The sequence below is a fragment of the Dama dama genome, chromosome 9 (genome assembly GCF_033118175.1).
Source record: "Dama dama isolate Ldn47 chromosome 9, ASM3311817v1, whole genome shotgun sequence".
Taxonomy (NCBI): Eukaryota; Metazoa; Chordata; class Mammalia; order Artiodactyla; family Cervidae; genus Dama; species Dama dama.
In genome coordinates, this window is record NC_083689.1 from 51,937,921 (window position 1) to 51,955,313 (window position 17,393).

General features: G+C 36.4%; 1 protein-coding gene across 13 annotated transcripts in view; it reads right to left on the reverse strand.

Annotated features, from left to right (window-relative positions):
- Positions 1-17,393, reverse strand: part of FAM13B (family with sequence similarity 13 member B) — a 100,608-nt gene that overhangs the window by 20,319 nt on the left and 62,896 nt on the right. For 10 of the 13 annotated variants that reach the window (XM_061151361.1, XM_061151368.1, XM_061151367.1 and 7 more), the window contains 4 exons: positions 12,191-12,232; positions 11,303-11,458; positions 9,429-9,561; positions 1,375-1,439 (listed from right to left, as the gene is read on the reverse strand). In XM_061151361.1, coding sequence (XP_061007344.1) covers positions 1,375-1,439; positions 9,429-9,561; positions 11,303-11,458; positions 12,191-12,232 — 396 coding nt within the window. The remainder of the gene's footprint in view (positions 1-1,374; positions 1,440-9,428; positions 9,562-11,302; positions 11,459-12,190; positions 12,233-17,393) is intronic. The other 3 variants (XM_061151372.1, XM_061151371.1, XM_061151366.1) reach the window with 2 other exon arrangements.

Genomic DNA, 17,393 nt, shown 5'->3' on the forward strand with positions numbered 1-17,393 from the left:
TTTGGTCTAAAAACCAGTTTGCTAATCTATACGTAAGTTGAAGAGGAAAGAGCTTTCTCGAAAAAGCTTGAGTCCTCACTAGATGGATCCTTATTGTTCTATCAAATCCAGATGTCATCATTTTGGGGATGCCTGTTAATCTTTTATCTTCAGCCCATAGTTCCAATATTCCCTGGGCTGGAAGAGGATCATTCCTGCCTCCTGAAAGGAAGCACAAGGAGCTGCTGTAAGCAGGAAATCTGTGTACCTTCAGTGTAGGGGGATGCTCCAGAGACATGGCTCCAAAGAATTTACTTGAATTCTCAGAGAACACATTTTCTACTCACAATTAAGAGAGACAACAACACTGATGCAAGTTTACCCTTGCCAACAGGCTACCACCAAATCATTAACATTGTATGGGATTTCTCAGTATTTACAGCCTAGTCTGCAACTTCATTACTGATGTGTTTTCAGAAGATCAAACAGTCATTCTTAAGAAAATTATCCACATATTTTAGCAATGTCTTGACGAATCATGAAAAGAGTAACGACATCCAAAACTTACTTTAAAACATTCTAAAAAGCTTCTGTTCAAAGGGACTCTATCAAGTATCTATGGGGACTACATATAGTTAAAAGACTTATTGCCTAGGGAATGCCCCCTTCCATTACCGCTAGTCAAGGACACAAACAAGCACTAACTGCGCAGGACTGTACTGGGACACACAGAGGGACGGGAATAGGAGCAAAAACATCCCTATATGTTTGTTGAGGCAAGTATGTTACAATCTTTCAGTTAGTTGTCCACAGTTCCAAGACTTATGAATTAACTCACTGAAGCATGTATTCAGAGTATTAGTAAACTCCCAAACTGTTCTACAAATCAAGTGAAAAGTTTGAAGTGTTTCCAAGAAGGCAGTGCTCTAATTTCTGAATGTTTTCCAATTTATAACACCTGTCTTAACCTGCATCTACTCTGAATATTTATGGACACTTAATATGCATTATGCTGCTGCTGCAGCTCAGTAGCTCAGTCCTATCTGACTCTTTGTGATCCCATGGACTGTAGCCCACCAGGCTCCTCTGTCCACGGGATCTCCCAGGCAAGAATACTGGAGTGGGTTGCCATTTCCTTCTCCAGGGGATCTTCCCAACCCAGGGGTCCAAACTGAGTATCCTGCATTGGCAGGTGGATTCTTTACCATCAAGCCATCTGGGAAGTTCCAATATGCTTTACACTTATCATCAAAATAAGACGTTTGGTTTTGTTTGCTCACCTAAAATATACGCTGTAACAGAAAGCTTCATCTAAAAAATTCACCCCAGAATCTGTAAAGAACTCCAATTTTCAAAATGAATAGTTAATTAGCAGCAACAAGAAAAAATGCTTACCTCTCAAGACAGTCATCTTCACCATCACCATGGTCACTGCATGGCTCTAACAATATACCTACACACTGACAAAAAGAACATCACTTATTAATGGAGTTCCCATCCCCTTAAAGTTGAGAAGTTTCCAATCTAAATTAGGATATTAGATTACAAGTTAGTCAAATGCCCCTCTTTTAACTACTACTTATAATAATAGTCTGTAGGTGTTAACATCCTTTGTTAGAGAGTAATTTACCTTCCTCAAAACTTGAGTTGTGTGTATGGGGGTGCGTGTGTATAAAATGAAGACCTGGTACTTCTTGCTACCCTACTGGGCAATAGCTATTGCTACTACTATCACATTCTTTTTCCTTCCTTAGAATTTTCTCCTCTAAAAATGATGATCCGCTACTTCTCTTTCTTGTCAGCAATGAAAATACAAATTGGTTAACTTCCTAGCAGGTAACAGAGGAGTCACATAGTTCACCAGATCCCTTTATGACATATATTTGAAAAAACAACTCTGAAACGCAAAAGCATATAAGAATGCTCCCTAATTTTCCAATGGGCTTAGACATACCATTCCATGCCTACTCCTCCCTAAAATAAATATGTATGAGGGATCGGGATGGGGAATACGTGTAAATCTATGGCTGATTCATATCAATGTATGACAAAACCCACTGAAATGTTGTGAAGTAATTAGCCTCCAACTAATAAAAAACAAATAATAATAAAAAAAAAGAAAATTCAAAAAAAAAATAAATAAATAAATACCTATGAAGTCTACAACTGTCCTGCGCATTACTTCAAACTATGTAAACCTTTTAGTGTTTTTGATGATCACCTCAGAAATCAACAAGATTTGATCTTCCTAGATTCTTAAGAAACTACTACTTGTGCAGTTTTGTTTAATGTGAAAGACAATCTGTAAAAAGTTATTAAAATACTCTTTTTGAACTATGTATCTCTGTGAAGCTAACTAGCCTCATGCACTTGAAACAAAAGAATCTATAGCAACAGAGAGAATGCAGAAGCACATATGAGAATCCAGCTGACTTCTAAGTCAGACAGTAGCAAGATCTGTAAGTATATATAACAATGCCATGCCTCAAAATATCTTCTTTTAAAAATAAAAAATAAATAAATAGCTGCTTTTTATTAAGAAAAAAAAGCAATCTTACTTATGTTACCTTGGGTAAGTTTATTATGTTAAGTGAATTAATAAACATTTTAATTGCTCAGTTTTAATTTCTAATATACTAAATACTGATAGACATACCTACGTAAATAAAAGTTTTTTGGGACCCTCAATAATTTTCTAGAGTATAAAGAGGTCCTTGGGACCCAAAGTGTATAGAACCACTGATCTAAAAATCAGACTTCAACAACCTTCATGCTCTGGAATATAGCTTTACAGTCTTAAATATGAAGGTTTCAGGAACCATGAAAAACCATTACACAGACTCAATATTTAAAACGAGCCTTTTTGCTTTACTCCACCAAATTCAAATCCCAGTTCTTTCCTTCTGATGAAAAATAAGACAGTAACAATTACTTATGTGCCTATCTTATGGTTGCTGTCAGAGAATCAAAAGAAAGAGCTTATAAGAAAGCTATAAAGCTCTATTATAAAGCATACTATTACATGACCAACCCTAATTTAACCTATAATTCTTTTTACTATGAAATAACTGGAATAAAATATGACCACTGATATAACTAATATCCACATATCCTCCATTCAGATTTAGGCAACATAATTCTTAAATAGTGAAAAGTATTAAACAAGATCTCAATTAAGGATAATATTAAAAAAAAAATGCAGTTACAGCAGCAAAAGCTGACAGTCCAGCAGTGAAGAGAGATGAAATTCAGAGTCAAGTGCAGAACTGTGCTCTGTACAATATCGCAGGACAAAGAAAAATAAGTTATTAAAGTCATGTTAGAATACAGCCAGACTTCATTTAACATAACATACAGGGAATGTGCAATACTTTCCTTAGAAAGTAAAATATACTTCATCACTTATAAAAATTTTACTTTCGCAGAATTTATTCCAGATAAAATATTCAATCCTTTATACACAAGAAGAGAAAAGCTCTTTTTCTAAAATATCAGATGACAAAGCAGCCTGTGCTGTCTTCCCTCCCTTCTCCACAAACATCAGAGTCCTCATAAAGGACATGTAAGGCACGCTGGTCTCAATTCAGGAAAGCCCTCTGGTGAAAAAAGGTGGTGGCAATGGCAGCAACAGTGGGAGCAGCAGCCACAGCACAATCATATTGCCAAGGTATTAAGGGCTGTCAGGGCTTACTGACAGGAGCTAATTAAAGATCAGTAATTTCCTTGGTCTCCATCCATTTCTTAGCCATCCACCACTGATACTTCCACACAGCTTAGCCACTCATCTTTCCATCTCCACTGACCTAGTTTTGCTCAAGTATGGCAGCTACTTCTTTTAGATAAGCTAACTATCCCCGCTTTATTCTATACACTTCATCTGCTTCTAAGAAAACTTACTAAAGCATTTTCAACCACCAGATGGCAGAAATAAAGCTACAGAACTTTAGAATCTAAAGATTTAGATTATCCAGAAAAACTTAAAACTGTAGTCTCCAACTTGATTTTATAGTTGAACAGATATAAAAACACACTGGAGCAAAATTCTGCTGTGTGTTAAGCAGAAAAAATTTTTTGATTAACAACTTTCCATTTAAATGAGCTGCCAACTCAAATTTTTCTGTCAGTTAGATTAAATGTAAAAGGTATGTGCTCAGTCATGTCCAATTTTTTGCAACCCCATGGACTGTAACTCTCCAGGCTCTTCTGCTCATAGAATTTCCCAGGCAAGAGTACTGGAGTGGGTTGCCATTTCCTACTCCAGGGGATCTTTCCAACTCAAGAGATCAAACCTGTGTCTCTTGTGTCTCCTGCATTGACAGGCAGATTCTTTACCACTGCACCACCTGGGAAGCCCCATCAGTTAGGTTATGGAGACTTAAAAAAAAATGTTTTAATTGAGGTATAGTTTATATACAATATTATATACATCATAATGATCCACAATTTTTAAAGGTTATATAAAAATATATTAAATATTCTTCAGTCTAGCCCAATTTCTTTCACTGAATTAATGTGGTCAAAAGTGATGAGGTCTTCACGGCAGATGAACCATCAACAAAATGAAAAAATAACCTACAGAATGGGAGAAAATACTTGCAAAATCATGTATCTGGATAAGGAGTTAATCTCCAAAATATATAAAGAACTCATAAAATTCAATAGCAAAAAACAAATAATACAATTAAAAAATGGGCAGAACATCTAAATAGACATTTTCTCAAAAACGAAGTACAGATGGCCAACAAGTACATGAAAAGGTGCTCAACATCACTAACGATCAGGAAAATGCAAATCAAACCCAAAGTGAGGTACTACCTCAACCCATTAGAATGGCTATCATCAAAAAGACAACACAAAGTAAGTGCTGGGGAGGATGTGGATAAAAAGGAACCCTAGTGTTTTGGAGATGGAAATGTAAATTGATACAGCCACTAAGGAAAATGGTATGGAGGCTCCTCAAAGAATTAAAAATAGAACTACCATATGTTTACTAGCAATTCCATTTCTGGATATTTACCTGAAGGAAAAAAAAATGCTGCTTCAAAAAGATAGGTGCATGTTTATGCACCAATAAACACCCCCATGTTTATTGCAGTATTATTTACAATAGTCAAGATACAGAAACAACCTAAGCATCCCTCAATAGATAAATAGCTGAATAATTTTCTACTCTGTGGGTGTGTATACATATATAACACACACACATGCATATATACACACACAATGGAATATTATTCAGCCATTAAAAAAAAAAAAAAAAAAACAGTATCCTGCCACTTCCAATAACATGGACGGACCTTGAAGGCATTGTGACTAAGTGAAATAAGTTAGACAAAGACAAATACCATATGATCTCACTTTTATGTGGAATTTTAAAATAAAGTTAAACATCTATATAGAAAACATATGTGGTGGTTGCCAGAGGTGAGGGTTGGTAGTGGGGAAAATGGGTGAAGGTAGTCAAAAGGTATAAACTTTTCAGTTATAAAATAAATAAGATACAGAACTATAATATACATCACTGTACCTATAGTTAATAATACTATATTGTATATCTGAAAGCTGCTGAGAGTAAATCTTAAAAGACTCATCACAAGAAAAAAATTTTAACTCTGTGGTAACAGATATTAATAACTAGACTTGTGATCATTTCACAATATATATATGTACTGAATGTTATGCACTTGAAACTAATGTAATATGTCAACTATACCTCAATTTTTTTAATTTTAAAAGAGAGACTGTTTTAAAAAGATAGACTGATTTAAAAAAAACACATTATTGAATGGTTGTTGTCTGCCAGAGGTACTGAGTATTTCTGTTTAAAAAAAGAAAGTGGAGTCTCATAACAATTCAAGTCCAATTGATAGCTATTTCTTCCTCTTGGTTGTCTGCTAGAGCATCCCAAATACTTCTGGCCTTCACTTCTGCAAGGAGGTACTTAAATTCCAGCAATGTCTCAAGGTTCAGAAGATATAAATAATCGCAAATTTGGCAGGGTGCCAGCCATGAAGGTCTGCTAATCCTGAAATGAATTGATTTTATGAGAAATCTGGGTTTCCCCAGTGGCTCACCAGTAAAGAATTCGCCTATACTGTGGGAGCCACAGGAGACGTTCAATCCCTGGGTCAGGAACATCCTCTGCACAGAGACCCACTCCAGTATTCTTGCCTGGAAAATCCCATGGACAGAGGAGCCTGGTAGGCTACAGTCCACAAGGTCACAAAGAGTTGGACATGACTGAAGCATCTTGGCACAGCACATTATGAGAAATTTACTGATAGCATCAGATATTTTGATGTGAACTCAAATCAGGCTACTGATTTACTGATGGTTTCCACTCTCAAACAGTACAAATTACTATACAACTTGTTATAACTTGAAAGATCAATCTCATCATATCAATACAAAAACCCTTAAGATTTTCTACAGAATTCATTAGTACATTTAAAAAAATACTAATTTGCAAAAGACCTGATATTTTATATCTGATAAGAGACTTACTCAAAGTAATAAAGAACTTTTAAAACTCAGAAAACAACTACATCAAAAACTGAACAAGAGACCTAAATTCAGCAAAGATATTTAGATGGCAAAATAAGCATATGAAAAGATGCTGAACACTATGTCATGAGGGAACTGTAAACTGTATCAACAAGATAACACTGGACACCTATTAGCATGGCCAAAATCCCAAACACTGGCAAGGATGTGGAGCAAGGGAAACTCTCATTCATGGTTGATGAAGGAAAGAGAAACAGCCAAATTTATGCAAGCATTTAGTTTATAATCAAATTTATGCAAGCATTTAGCTTATAATAAAGGTGTAGAATTTTTTTTTTTAAACCTTGCCATGCAGCTTGTTAGGCATGTTAAGATGCTTATAAAATGTTTATAAAATGTTTATCAGGGCTTCCCTGGTGGTCCAGTGGTCCCTGGTGGTCCAGATTCAATCCCTGCTCCAGCAAGAGGCCACATGCTTCAGGGCAACTGAGCCCATGAGCCCAGGTTCTAGAGCCCAAGAACCACAATTACTGAGCCCACACATGGAAACTACTGGAGCCTGCACGCCCTAGAATCCATGCTCTGCAGCAAGAGAAGCCACCACAATGAGAAGCCTACACACCACAACTGGAGAGTAATCCTCCCTTGCCATAACTAGAGAAAAGCCCACACAGCAACAAAGACCCAGTACAGCCAAAAATAAACAAATAAATGAGTCTTTAAAAAAAAAAAAAGATGTTTTAAGATATTAAGATGTTTAATTAAGATGTTAAGACATTCAAGATTGCCAGGAGAAATATCAACAACCTCAGATACAGAGATACCACTTTAGTGGCAGAATATGAAGAGGACTAAATAGTGTCTTTTTTTTTTTTTTCAAATCCCCTAGCTTGATTTAAATAGTGTCTTGATGAAGGTGAGAGGAGAGTGAAAAAGCTGGCTTAAAACTCAACATTGAAAAAAGCAAAGATCATGGCATTCAGTCCCACTGCTTCATGGCAAATAGATGGGGGGAAAGTAGAAATGGTGACAGTTTTCATTTTCTTCAGTTTCAAAATCACTGCAGATGGTGACTGCAGCCACAAAATTAAAAGACGCTTGCTCCTTGGAAGGAAAGGTATGACAAACCTAGAAAGCGTATTAAAAAGCAGAGATATCACTTTGTCAGTAAAGGTCCATATAGTCAAAGCTATGGTTTTTCCAGCAGTCATATACATATGTAAGAGGTGGATGATAAAGAAGGCTGAGTGCTGAAGAATTGACGCTTTCAAATTGTGGTGCTGGAAAAGACTCTTGAGAGTCCTGTGGACTGCAAGATCAAACCAGTCAATCCTAAAGGAAATCAACCCTGAATATTCATTGGAAGGACTGATGCTGAAGGTAAAGCTCCAATACTTCAGCCACCTGATATGAAGAGCCGACTCACTGGAAAAGACCCTGATGGTAGGAAAAGATTGAGGGCAAGAGGAGAAGGGGGCGACAGAGGATGAGATGATTGAATGGCATCACTGACTCAATGGACGTGAGTTTGAGCAAACTCAGGGAGACAGTGAAGGACAGGGAAGCCTGGCGTGCTACAGTCCATGGGGTTGCAAAGAGTTGGACACAACTTAGCGACTGAACAACAACAAAGATATTCAACATTGAGCAGAACTTCTAGGTATAGGAATCTAAAGTTGCGAGAGATCTGGACTAGGGTATAAACTTGGGAGCCTTTAGCTGAGAGATGGTATTTAAAACCATCAGACTAAATGAAATTACCAATGGGTAAATGAAAATTAGTGACTTGAGAAAACTGGGCCCTGGGCTATACTAAATTTCAGAACACAAAAAGCAATCAGCAAAGGGATACAACAGCCAGTCAAGGAGGAAAAAAAAAACAAGAGGAGTAAGATATCCTGAAAGCCAAATGAAGACAGTGTATCAGTGGAGCAAAGAGACAAGAACAGAATCAATAACCATGAACAGATGAAAAGAGATTAATCTAATATGCCAGTGAAAGAAAGTAAGAATACTAGTTACATACGAGTCAAATAAAACTAAGTCCAGGAGCAGCTTAAATTCTGTGAAATGTTTTCCAGTTCAACAACTCAGAAAAGCTAGGTAACTTAGTCAAAGTTACACTGCTATTAACAGGCAAAGCCTAAACACAAATCTTTGATTCCTTACTATATGTATGTTAGCATATGATTTAGAATGAAAACATGCTGAAGAAAATTTCCTCATCCATTAAGGATCTTATTTTAAAAAGTGTTAACAAAACTTTGAAACATGTCTTAGAAAAATGCTTTGTACACTCACTGAAATTATTTTTAAAATGTTATTACTAAAAATTGTTGACAGTGAAAATAATTTACTTCTTAAATGACATTCATGGGTTTTCCATAATTATGTAAAGATTCCATGTTCTTCAGAAAATATCTGGGACATACACGGCTTTAAAAGAACAAAATTCAACCATAAAACCACCAGTCACCTCAGGTGACACTGTAATTTGTTTCCTTCCAGAAAAGTATTTAAAAATAAGGTATTCTGTATCTACTTCTCTATTCAATGATGGTTCCTGATCTCCACTGAAAGAATGTATGTTCTTGGGACTTGGAATCAAGGCGAACACATGTATCAGCAGACAGTGAACTATGGTTTCTGGTATCAAAGGAACACATGAAGCAATGAGAACTGTAATCTAGTACATACATGGGTCCCCACCCCCTGGGCCGCGGTCTGCTTAGGATCCTGGCCTGTGAGGATCACCTCACAGCAGAGGTGAGCGGCAGGCGGACAAGCGAGCAATGCTTCATCTGCCACTGCTCTCATCACCACCTGAACCACCAAATCCATGGAAAAACTCTCTTCCATGAAACAAGTCCCTAATGCCAAAAAGGTGGGGGACTGTTGATCTAGTACACTTAACACAGACATTTTTAAGACCCTACATTTCTTACCTGGTTATTTTCTTCATCCTCAAATACAAAATCTTGCTGCATAACTTCATTGTCTAAATTAGTGCTAGCCACAGGTTCTGAACAGTCTCTGTTATGTTCACTGGCATTAATAATACCATCAGCAATATCAACCCTAGTAATGAAGATTAAAAAGTCAGATCAGGCCACATGTTGAATATGTAATGCCTTTTAAATAAATAAATAAAAGTAACAATCTGAAACTTCTCCTTGTGGGAGAAAATGTACCTTTTTCATAAAGATTCAGTTTATTTAGCATGTCAAGTTAGATTATAGAGGGTTCAAAGTTTATTTCTGTCCCTCCATGGAATGTTGTGAGGAACTACCTTAGGTATTATCCAATTTGAATATTTTCACAAGCAAATGAATGGCTTTAAAAATAATTTATGTACCAAAACAGTGATCTCCCTTACAAACACACACTCTAAATCATAACAACAACCTGTTTGCAGATTAAAACCCAGGTCTAGCACTGGGCAACATAGAGTTCAACACCTTTTCAACTACAACAGGAATAGCGTCCTACTGCAGATTTTTTCATCTTATATAATTTAGAATATGTAAAACACTGCAGGTTGTTTATAAAGATGATACCCCAACCAGGCAATATGAGAATTCTACCATGAGAGTATGGGTATTTCTATAATATCTGAGCACAGACACAGGTTTTCAGGATCTCTAGCTAAGCCAAAAGGGCAAACTCCAAGAAATCGGCTTGTATTATATCCTTCGAAACATTTTTCTACTATTTCTACCATTTAGATACTGCTTCTTTCCTTCATATTCAACTATTTCCTACAGATCCACTTGTACAGTTCAAATAATGCCTTCAAAGCACACAAATCAGGGCCATCATATCACTGCACAGGCTGGTGGTGATCCATCCATGCAGATTATATGGCACACCTGCGGTTGTACAATCTGGTATTCCATAAACATAGTCCCAGCATTGGTATTTATATCCATTAATTTCTAAGTTTCATTTCATATGTGACAGCTAGTCTGGTGTATTTGACATATTTGGCCTTTTAAAAATCTAATTCTTAACACAAAAACAAAATTCTACCTAGTTACCTTTTTTTTTTTTTGGCCTTTCTATGAATTCTCCAAATTTGGGTACGTCTTTCTTAAGATCATGACCTATGCTGCTCTATAGATCTGTCCCCAAAACAAAAACTGACCAATGCAAGCTATAAAAATCATCTGTGGACTCAGAAGAAAGCACCTCTAGGGCTGAGGTAACAGGAAAGGAGATGAAGCTTTCATCACTATACAAGTCAGATGAAGAATGGAGTAACATCACACACCACACAGTACATAGGGTACTTTTAACTTGCACAAATCCAATTATTAACAGTTAACCTAAAACAACAGTGTGTAGGGAAGGCAAAGCCTGGAGACAGGATAACAAGTTAAATAGCAAAGGATGACTCCATTCACCAATTCATTCAATGACCATGTGCACTAGGAGTGATGTCAATCTGCTGTCCCAGTACCTATCTATCTAGAAAACTATATGCCATGGTGTGACCATCTGGAAAACAGAATATAGGTCTACTCTTTTTAAAGTTATTTTTCACATAACACAGATCCTAAAGGTAATTATGCCCGCTACTTCATCTGGTGTGCACAGGCTTTGTTGGACTCAATGTCTACTATCTTAACAAAAGACTTATGAGATTTTTAATGAGAAGTATATACAATTTATAAGCAAGTATATACAAAGTCATTTTTCACACTTTCAGCAATGCTCAAGTAAGATCAGACACTATCATTAAAGAAAAAACTGTTTTTTAAAAGGTGAAACAATTTTATAATTCAACAAAAAATAGTCAAATGTTTTAAAAGTTTCTTACTGGTTATTAGATCCTTCCCCATCACAATTAACACTTCCTGCTTCATTATTACACACCAGACTTTGCTGCTGTAAGTTCTTAAGATCATGATCTATGCTGCTCTGCAGATCAAAAAGATGCTGTTCCACAGCTGTTCTAATTGTTCTTTCTAAAATGCTATAAAACAGAACACATTTTAGTGAGAAGCAGTCACCCTAACTAGATTATTTGGTCACATAAACACAAACTTTAAAATATACAACCAGTTAAAAAAAATATATACAATGGTATTTAAATGAATAGGCTACAGTGGAAAAACAAATACAGAAAAGGAATACATGATAATTGCTTAAACTTTAAAATGAAATTTGCCCAAACAAACATTACACAAATCAATCATGTCAATATTAATACTGACGCAGGAATGATCACTTGTCCCAGTAATTCAGTCCTCATGACAACATATAAAGCCATCTAAAAAGACTTCTCAGGGAATTCCCCAGTGGTCCAGTGATTAGCACTCTGCATTTCCACTGCGGGAAGCACAGGTTCAATCCCTGGTTGGAGAACTAAGATTCCAAATGCCATGCACCATAGTCAACATAAATAAAGCAGTCATTTGGGGGGAAGGGGGTGGGGCAGGGAACCTCTACTAAAAAAAAGCTCTACTGATGTTCAGTCATTTCAGAAGATTAAAAAAAAATCATCTGAAAAAAAGTATATCAGAGCAATGTGTTCCTTCTTCATTTGTTCTGACTAAAGTATATAAAATACTAACCAGTTTCACTACCTTATGTACAATCTCTCCTCTAAAGTAAGTATTTACAATAAATACATGCTTTTAATTTCTACAGCTTATTAATATTTTTAAAAGCTTTTTAAGCTGTCTTCTATAAGTATACTACTTACTCTGCAGAGGCTGGTAAGATGCTGATGGGTGATGTATGGGCACTGTAATCAAAGAAAAAAATTAGATATAAAATTTTCAATACTAAATGACTACAAAATGTGGTGAAAACTCCACATTTACACTACCTTGATACACACAGGAGAGCATGCACTAAGTTTTATTTTTCTAATTTTCCAAAGAAACTCTTTTTCACAGAAGACCCTTAAAATACTTATTGTCTGTTTTGTGTGTTAGTTCCTTTGTGTTTTTGGGGGTGGGGGGGGGGGGTGGAGGCGCAACTACTTCATCTGGTGCTTACCTGGAAGAACACTGACCTATTTTAAGCCTGAAGGGAAAAAAAACTGACTACTGGGCCAAACAAAAGTATCCACCTAGGACACTATGAAGGCCTCAATGCTGGCCCTGTGCTCCATGCCAAAAGTAATAGTACAGGCTACTACTGAGAGGATATTCTCAAGCTACAAAACGAAAAGGCAAATTAGAAACAAAATTCAGGCCGTATCATTCACTGTGCTGGTAACAGATTTTTCTTAGCAAATTTTAAACCACAGTATCTACTGATACCTATAAAAACATAGATAATAAACTCATTTTTACCAAAGCTATCAACCATACAACTTGAAACCCACAACGTTAAAATACTGAAAATTAAAGTGTAGGTAAATCACAGAACTAGAACAAATAATTTCACAATTTGTATGGAATACAAAAAACCTTGAATAGCCAAAGTAATCTTGAGAAAGAAGAATGGAACTGGAGGAATCAACCTGCCTGACTTCAGACTATACTACAAAGCCACAGTCACCAAGACAGTATGGTACGGGCACAAAGACAGAAATATAGATCAATGGAACAGAATAGAAAGCCCAGAGATAATTCCATGAACCTATGGACATCTTCGACAAAGGAGGCAAGGATATACAATGGAAAAAAAGACAACCTCTTTAACAAGTGGTGCTGGGAAAACTGGTCAACCACTTGTAAAAGAATGAAACTAGAACACTTTCTAACACCATACACAAAAATAAACTCAAAATGGATTAAAGATCTAAATGTAAGACCAGAAACTATAAAACTCCTAGAGGAGAACATAAGCAAAACACTCTCCGACATAAATCACAGCAACATCCTCTATGACCCACCTCCCAGAATATTGGAAATAAAAGCAAAAATAAACAAATGGGACCTAATGAAACTTAAAAGCTTTTGCACTACAAAGGAAACTATAAGCAAGGTGAAAAGACAGCCCTCGGATTGTGATAATAGCAAACGAAGCAACAAAGGATTAATCTCAAAAATATACAAGCAACTCCTGAAGCTCAATTTCAGAAAAATAAATGACCCAATCAAAAAATGGGCCAAAGAACTAGAGACATTTCTCCAAAGAAGACATACAGATGGCTAACAAACACATGAAAAGATGCTCAACATCACTCATTATCACAGAAATGCAAATCAAAACCACAATGAGGTACCATTACACGCCAGTCAGAATGGCTGCTATCCAAAAGTCTACAAGCAATAAATGCTGGAGAGGGTGTGGAGAAAAGGGAACCCTCTTATAGTGTTGGTGGGAATGCACACTAGTACAGCCGCTATGGAGAACAGTGTGGAGATTTCTTAAAAAACTGGAAATAGAACTGCCATATGACCCAGCAATCCCACTCCTGGGCATACACACCAAGGAAACCAGATCTGAAAGAGACACATGCACCCCAATATTCATTGCAGCACTATTTATAATAGCCAGGACATGGAAGCAACCTAGATGCCCATCAGCAGATGAATGGATAAGGAAGCTGTGGTACATATACACCATGGAATATTACTCAGCTGTTAAAAAGAACTCATTTGAATCAGTTCTAATGAGATGGATGAAACTGGAGCCCATTATACAGAGTGAAGTAAGCCAGAAAGATAAAGAACATTACAGCATACTAACACATATATATGGAATTTAGAAAGATGGTAGTGATAACCCTATATGCAAAACAGAAAAAGAGACACAGATGCACAGAACAGACTTTTAGACTCTGTGGGAGAAGGCGAGGGTGGGATGTTTCAAGAGAATAGCATCGAAACATGTATATTATCTATGGTGAAACAGATCACCAGCCCAGGTGGGATGCATGAGACAAGTGCTCGGGCCTGGTGCACTGGGAAGACCCAGAGGAATCGGGTGGAGAGGGAGGTGGGAGGGGGGATCGGGATGGGGAATACAGGTAAGTCCATGGCTGATTCATGTCAATGTATGACAAAAAGCACTACAATATTGTAAAGTAATTAGCCTCCAGCTAATAAAAATAAATGAAAAAAATAAATAAATAAATAAAAGATTAACATAAAGTGTAGGTAAGGATGTGAAGCAAATAGAACATTCACATAATGCTGGTGGGAATGTAAAATGTTCCAACCTGGAAGCCAGTTGGGCAGCTTTCTTATAAAACCTACTATGTACACAACCCAAAACCTACGGGACTCAGTAAAAGCAGTGCTAAGGGGAAGGGTCATAGCAATACAAGCTTACCTCAAGAAACAAGAGAAAAGTCAAATAAATAACCTAACTCAACACCTAAAGCAACTAGAAAAGGAAGAAATGAAGAACCCAAGGTTTAGTAGAAGGAAAGAAATCACAAAAATTAGGGCAGAAATAAATTAAAAAGAAACAAAGGAGACCACAGCAAAAATCAACAAAGCTAAAATCTGGTTCTTTGAGAAGATAAATAAAATAGGCAAACCATTAGCCAGACTCATCAAGAAAAAAAGGGAGAAGAATCAAATCAACAAAATTAGAAATGAAAATGGAGAAATCACAACAGACAACATAGAAATACAAAGGATCATAAGAGACTACTATCAGCAACTATATGCCAATAAAATGGACAACTTGGAAGAAATGGACAAATTCTTAGAAAAGTATAACTTTCCAAAACTGAACCGGGAAGAAACAGAAAATCTTAACAGATCCATCACAAGCACGGAAATCGAAACTGTAATCAGAAATCTTCCAGCAAACAAAAGCTCAGGACCAGAGGGCTTCACAGCTGAATTCTACCAAAAATTTAAAGAACAGCTAACACTTATCCTCAAACTCTTCCAGAAAGTTGCAGAGGAAGGTAAACTTCCAAACTCATTCTATGAGGCCACCATCACCCTAATACCAAAACCAGACAAAGATGCCACAAAAAAAGAAAACTACAGGCCAATATCACTGATGAACATAGATGCAAAAATCCTTAACAAAATTCTAGCAAACAGAATCCAACAACATATTAAAAAGATCATACATCATGACCAAGTGGGCTTTATCCCAGGGATGCCAGGATTCTTCAATATCTGCAAATCAATCAATGTAATACACCACATTAACAAACTGAAAGATAAAAACCATATGATTATCTCAATAGATGCAGAGAAAGCTTTTGACAAAATTCAACATCCATTTATGATAAAAACCCTCCAGAAAGCAGGAATAGAAGGAACATACTTCAACATCATAAAAGCTATATATGACAAACCCATAGCAAACATTATCCTCAATGGTGAAAAATTGAAAGCATTTCCCCTAACGTCAGGAACAAGACAAGGATGCCTACTCTCACCACTATTCAAAATAGTTTTGGATGTTTTGGTCACAGCAATCAGAGCAGAAAAAGAAATAAAAGGAATCTAGATTGGAAAAGAAGTAAAACTCTCACTGTTTGCAAATGACATGATCCTCTACATAGAAAACCCTAAAGACTCCACCAGAAAATTACTAGAGTTAATCAATGAATATAGTAAAGTTGCAGGATATAAAATTTACACACAGAAATCCCTTGCATTCCTATACACTAAAAATGAGAAAACAGAAAGAGAAATTAAGGAAACAATTCCATTCACCATTGCAATGAAAAGAATAAAATACTTGGGCATATATCTACCTAAAGAAACAAAAGACCTATATATAGAAAACTATAAAACACTGATGAAAGAAATCAAAGAGGACACAAATAGATGGAGAAATATACTATGTTCATGGATCAGAAAAATAAATATAGTGAAAATGAGTATACCACGCAATCTATAGATTCAATGCAATCCCTATCAAGCTACCAATGGTATTTTTCACAGAACTATAACAAATAATTTCACAATTTGTATGGAAATACAAAAAACCTCGAACAGCCAAAGTAATCTTGAGAAAGAAGAATGGAACTGGGGGAATCAACCTGCCTGTCTTCAGACTATACTACAAAGCCACAGTCATCAAGACAGCATGGTACTGGCACAAAGACAGAAATATAGACCAATGGGACAAAATAGAAAGCCCAGAGATAAATCCACACACCTACCGACATCTTATCTTTGACAAAGGAGGCAAGAATATACAATGGAGAAAAGACCATCTCTTTAACAAGTGGTGCTGGGAAAACTGGCCAACCACTTGCAAAAGAATGAAACTAGAACATTTTCTAACACCATACACAAAAATAAACTCAAAATGGATTAAAGATCTAAACGTAAGACCAGAAACTATAAAACTCCTAGAGGAAAACATAGGCAAAACACTCTGACATAAATCTCAGCAGGATCCTCTATGACCCTTTGCTATAAAAGCAAAAATAAACAAATGGGACCTAATGAAACTTAAAAACTTTTGCACAATGAAGAAAACTATAAGCAAGGTGAAAAGACAGCCTTCAGAATGGGAGAAGAGCAAATGAAGCAACGGACAAAGAACTAATTTCAAAAATATACAAGCAACTCCTGCAGCTCAATTCCAGAAAAATAAATGACCCAATCAAAAAATGAGGCAAAGAACTAAAGAGACATTTCTCCAACAAAGACATACAGATGGCTAACAAACATATAAAAAGATGCTCAACATCACTCATTATCAGAGAAATGCAAATCAAAACCACAATGAGGTACCATCTCACGCCAGTCAGAATGGCTGCTATCAAAAAGTCTACAAACAATAAATGCTGGAGACAGTGTGGAGAAAAACGAACCCTCTTCCACTGTTGGGGGGAATGCAAACTAGTTCAGCCACTATGGAGAACAGTGTGAAATTCCTTAAAAAACTGAAAATAGAACTGCCATACGACCCAGCAATCCCACTGCTAGGCATACACACCAAGGAAACCAGAACTGAAAGAGACATGTGCACCCCAATGTTCATCGCAGCACTATTTACAGTAGCCAGGACATGGAAGCAAC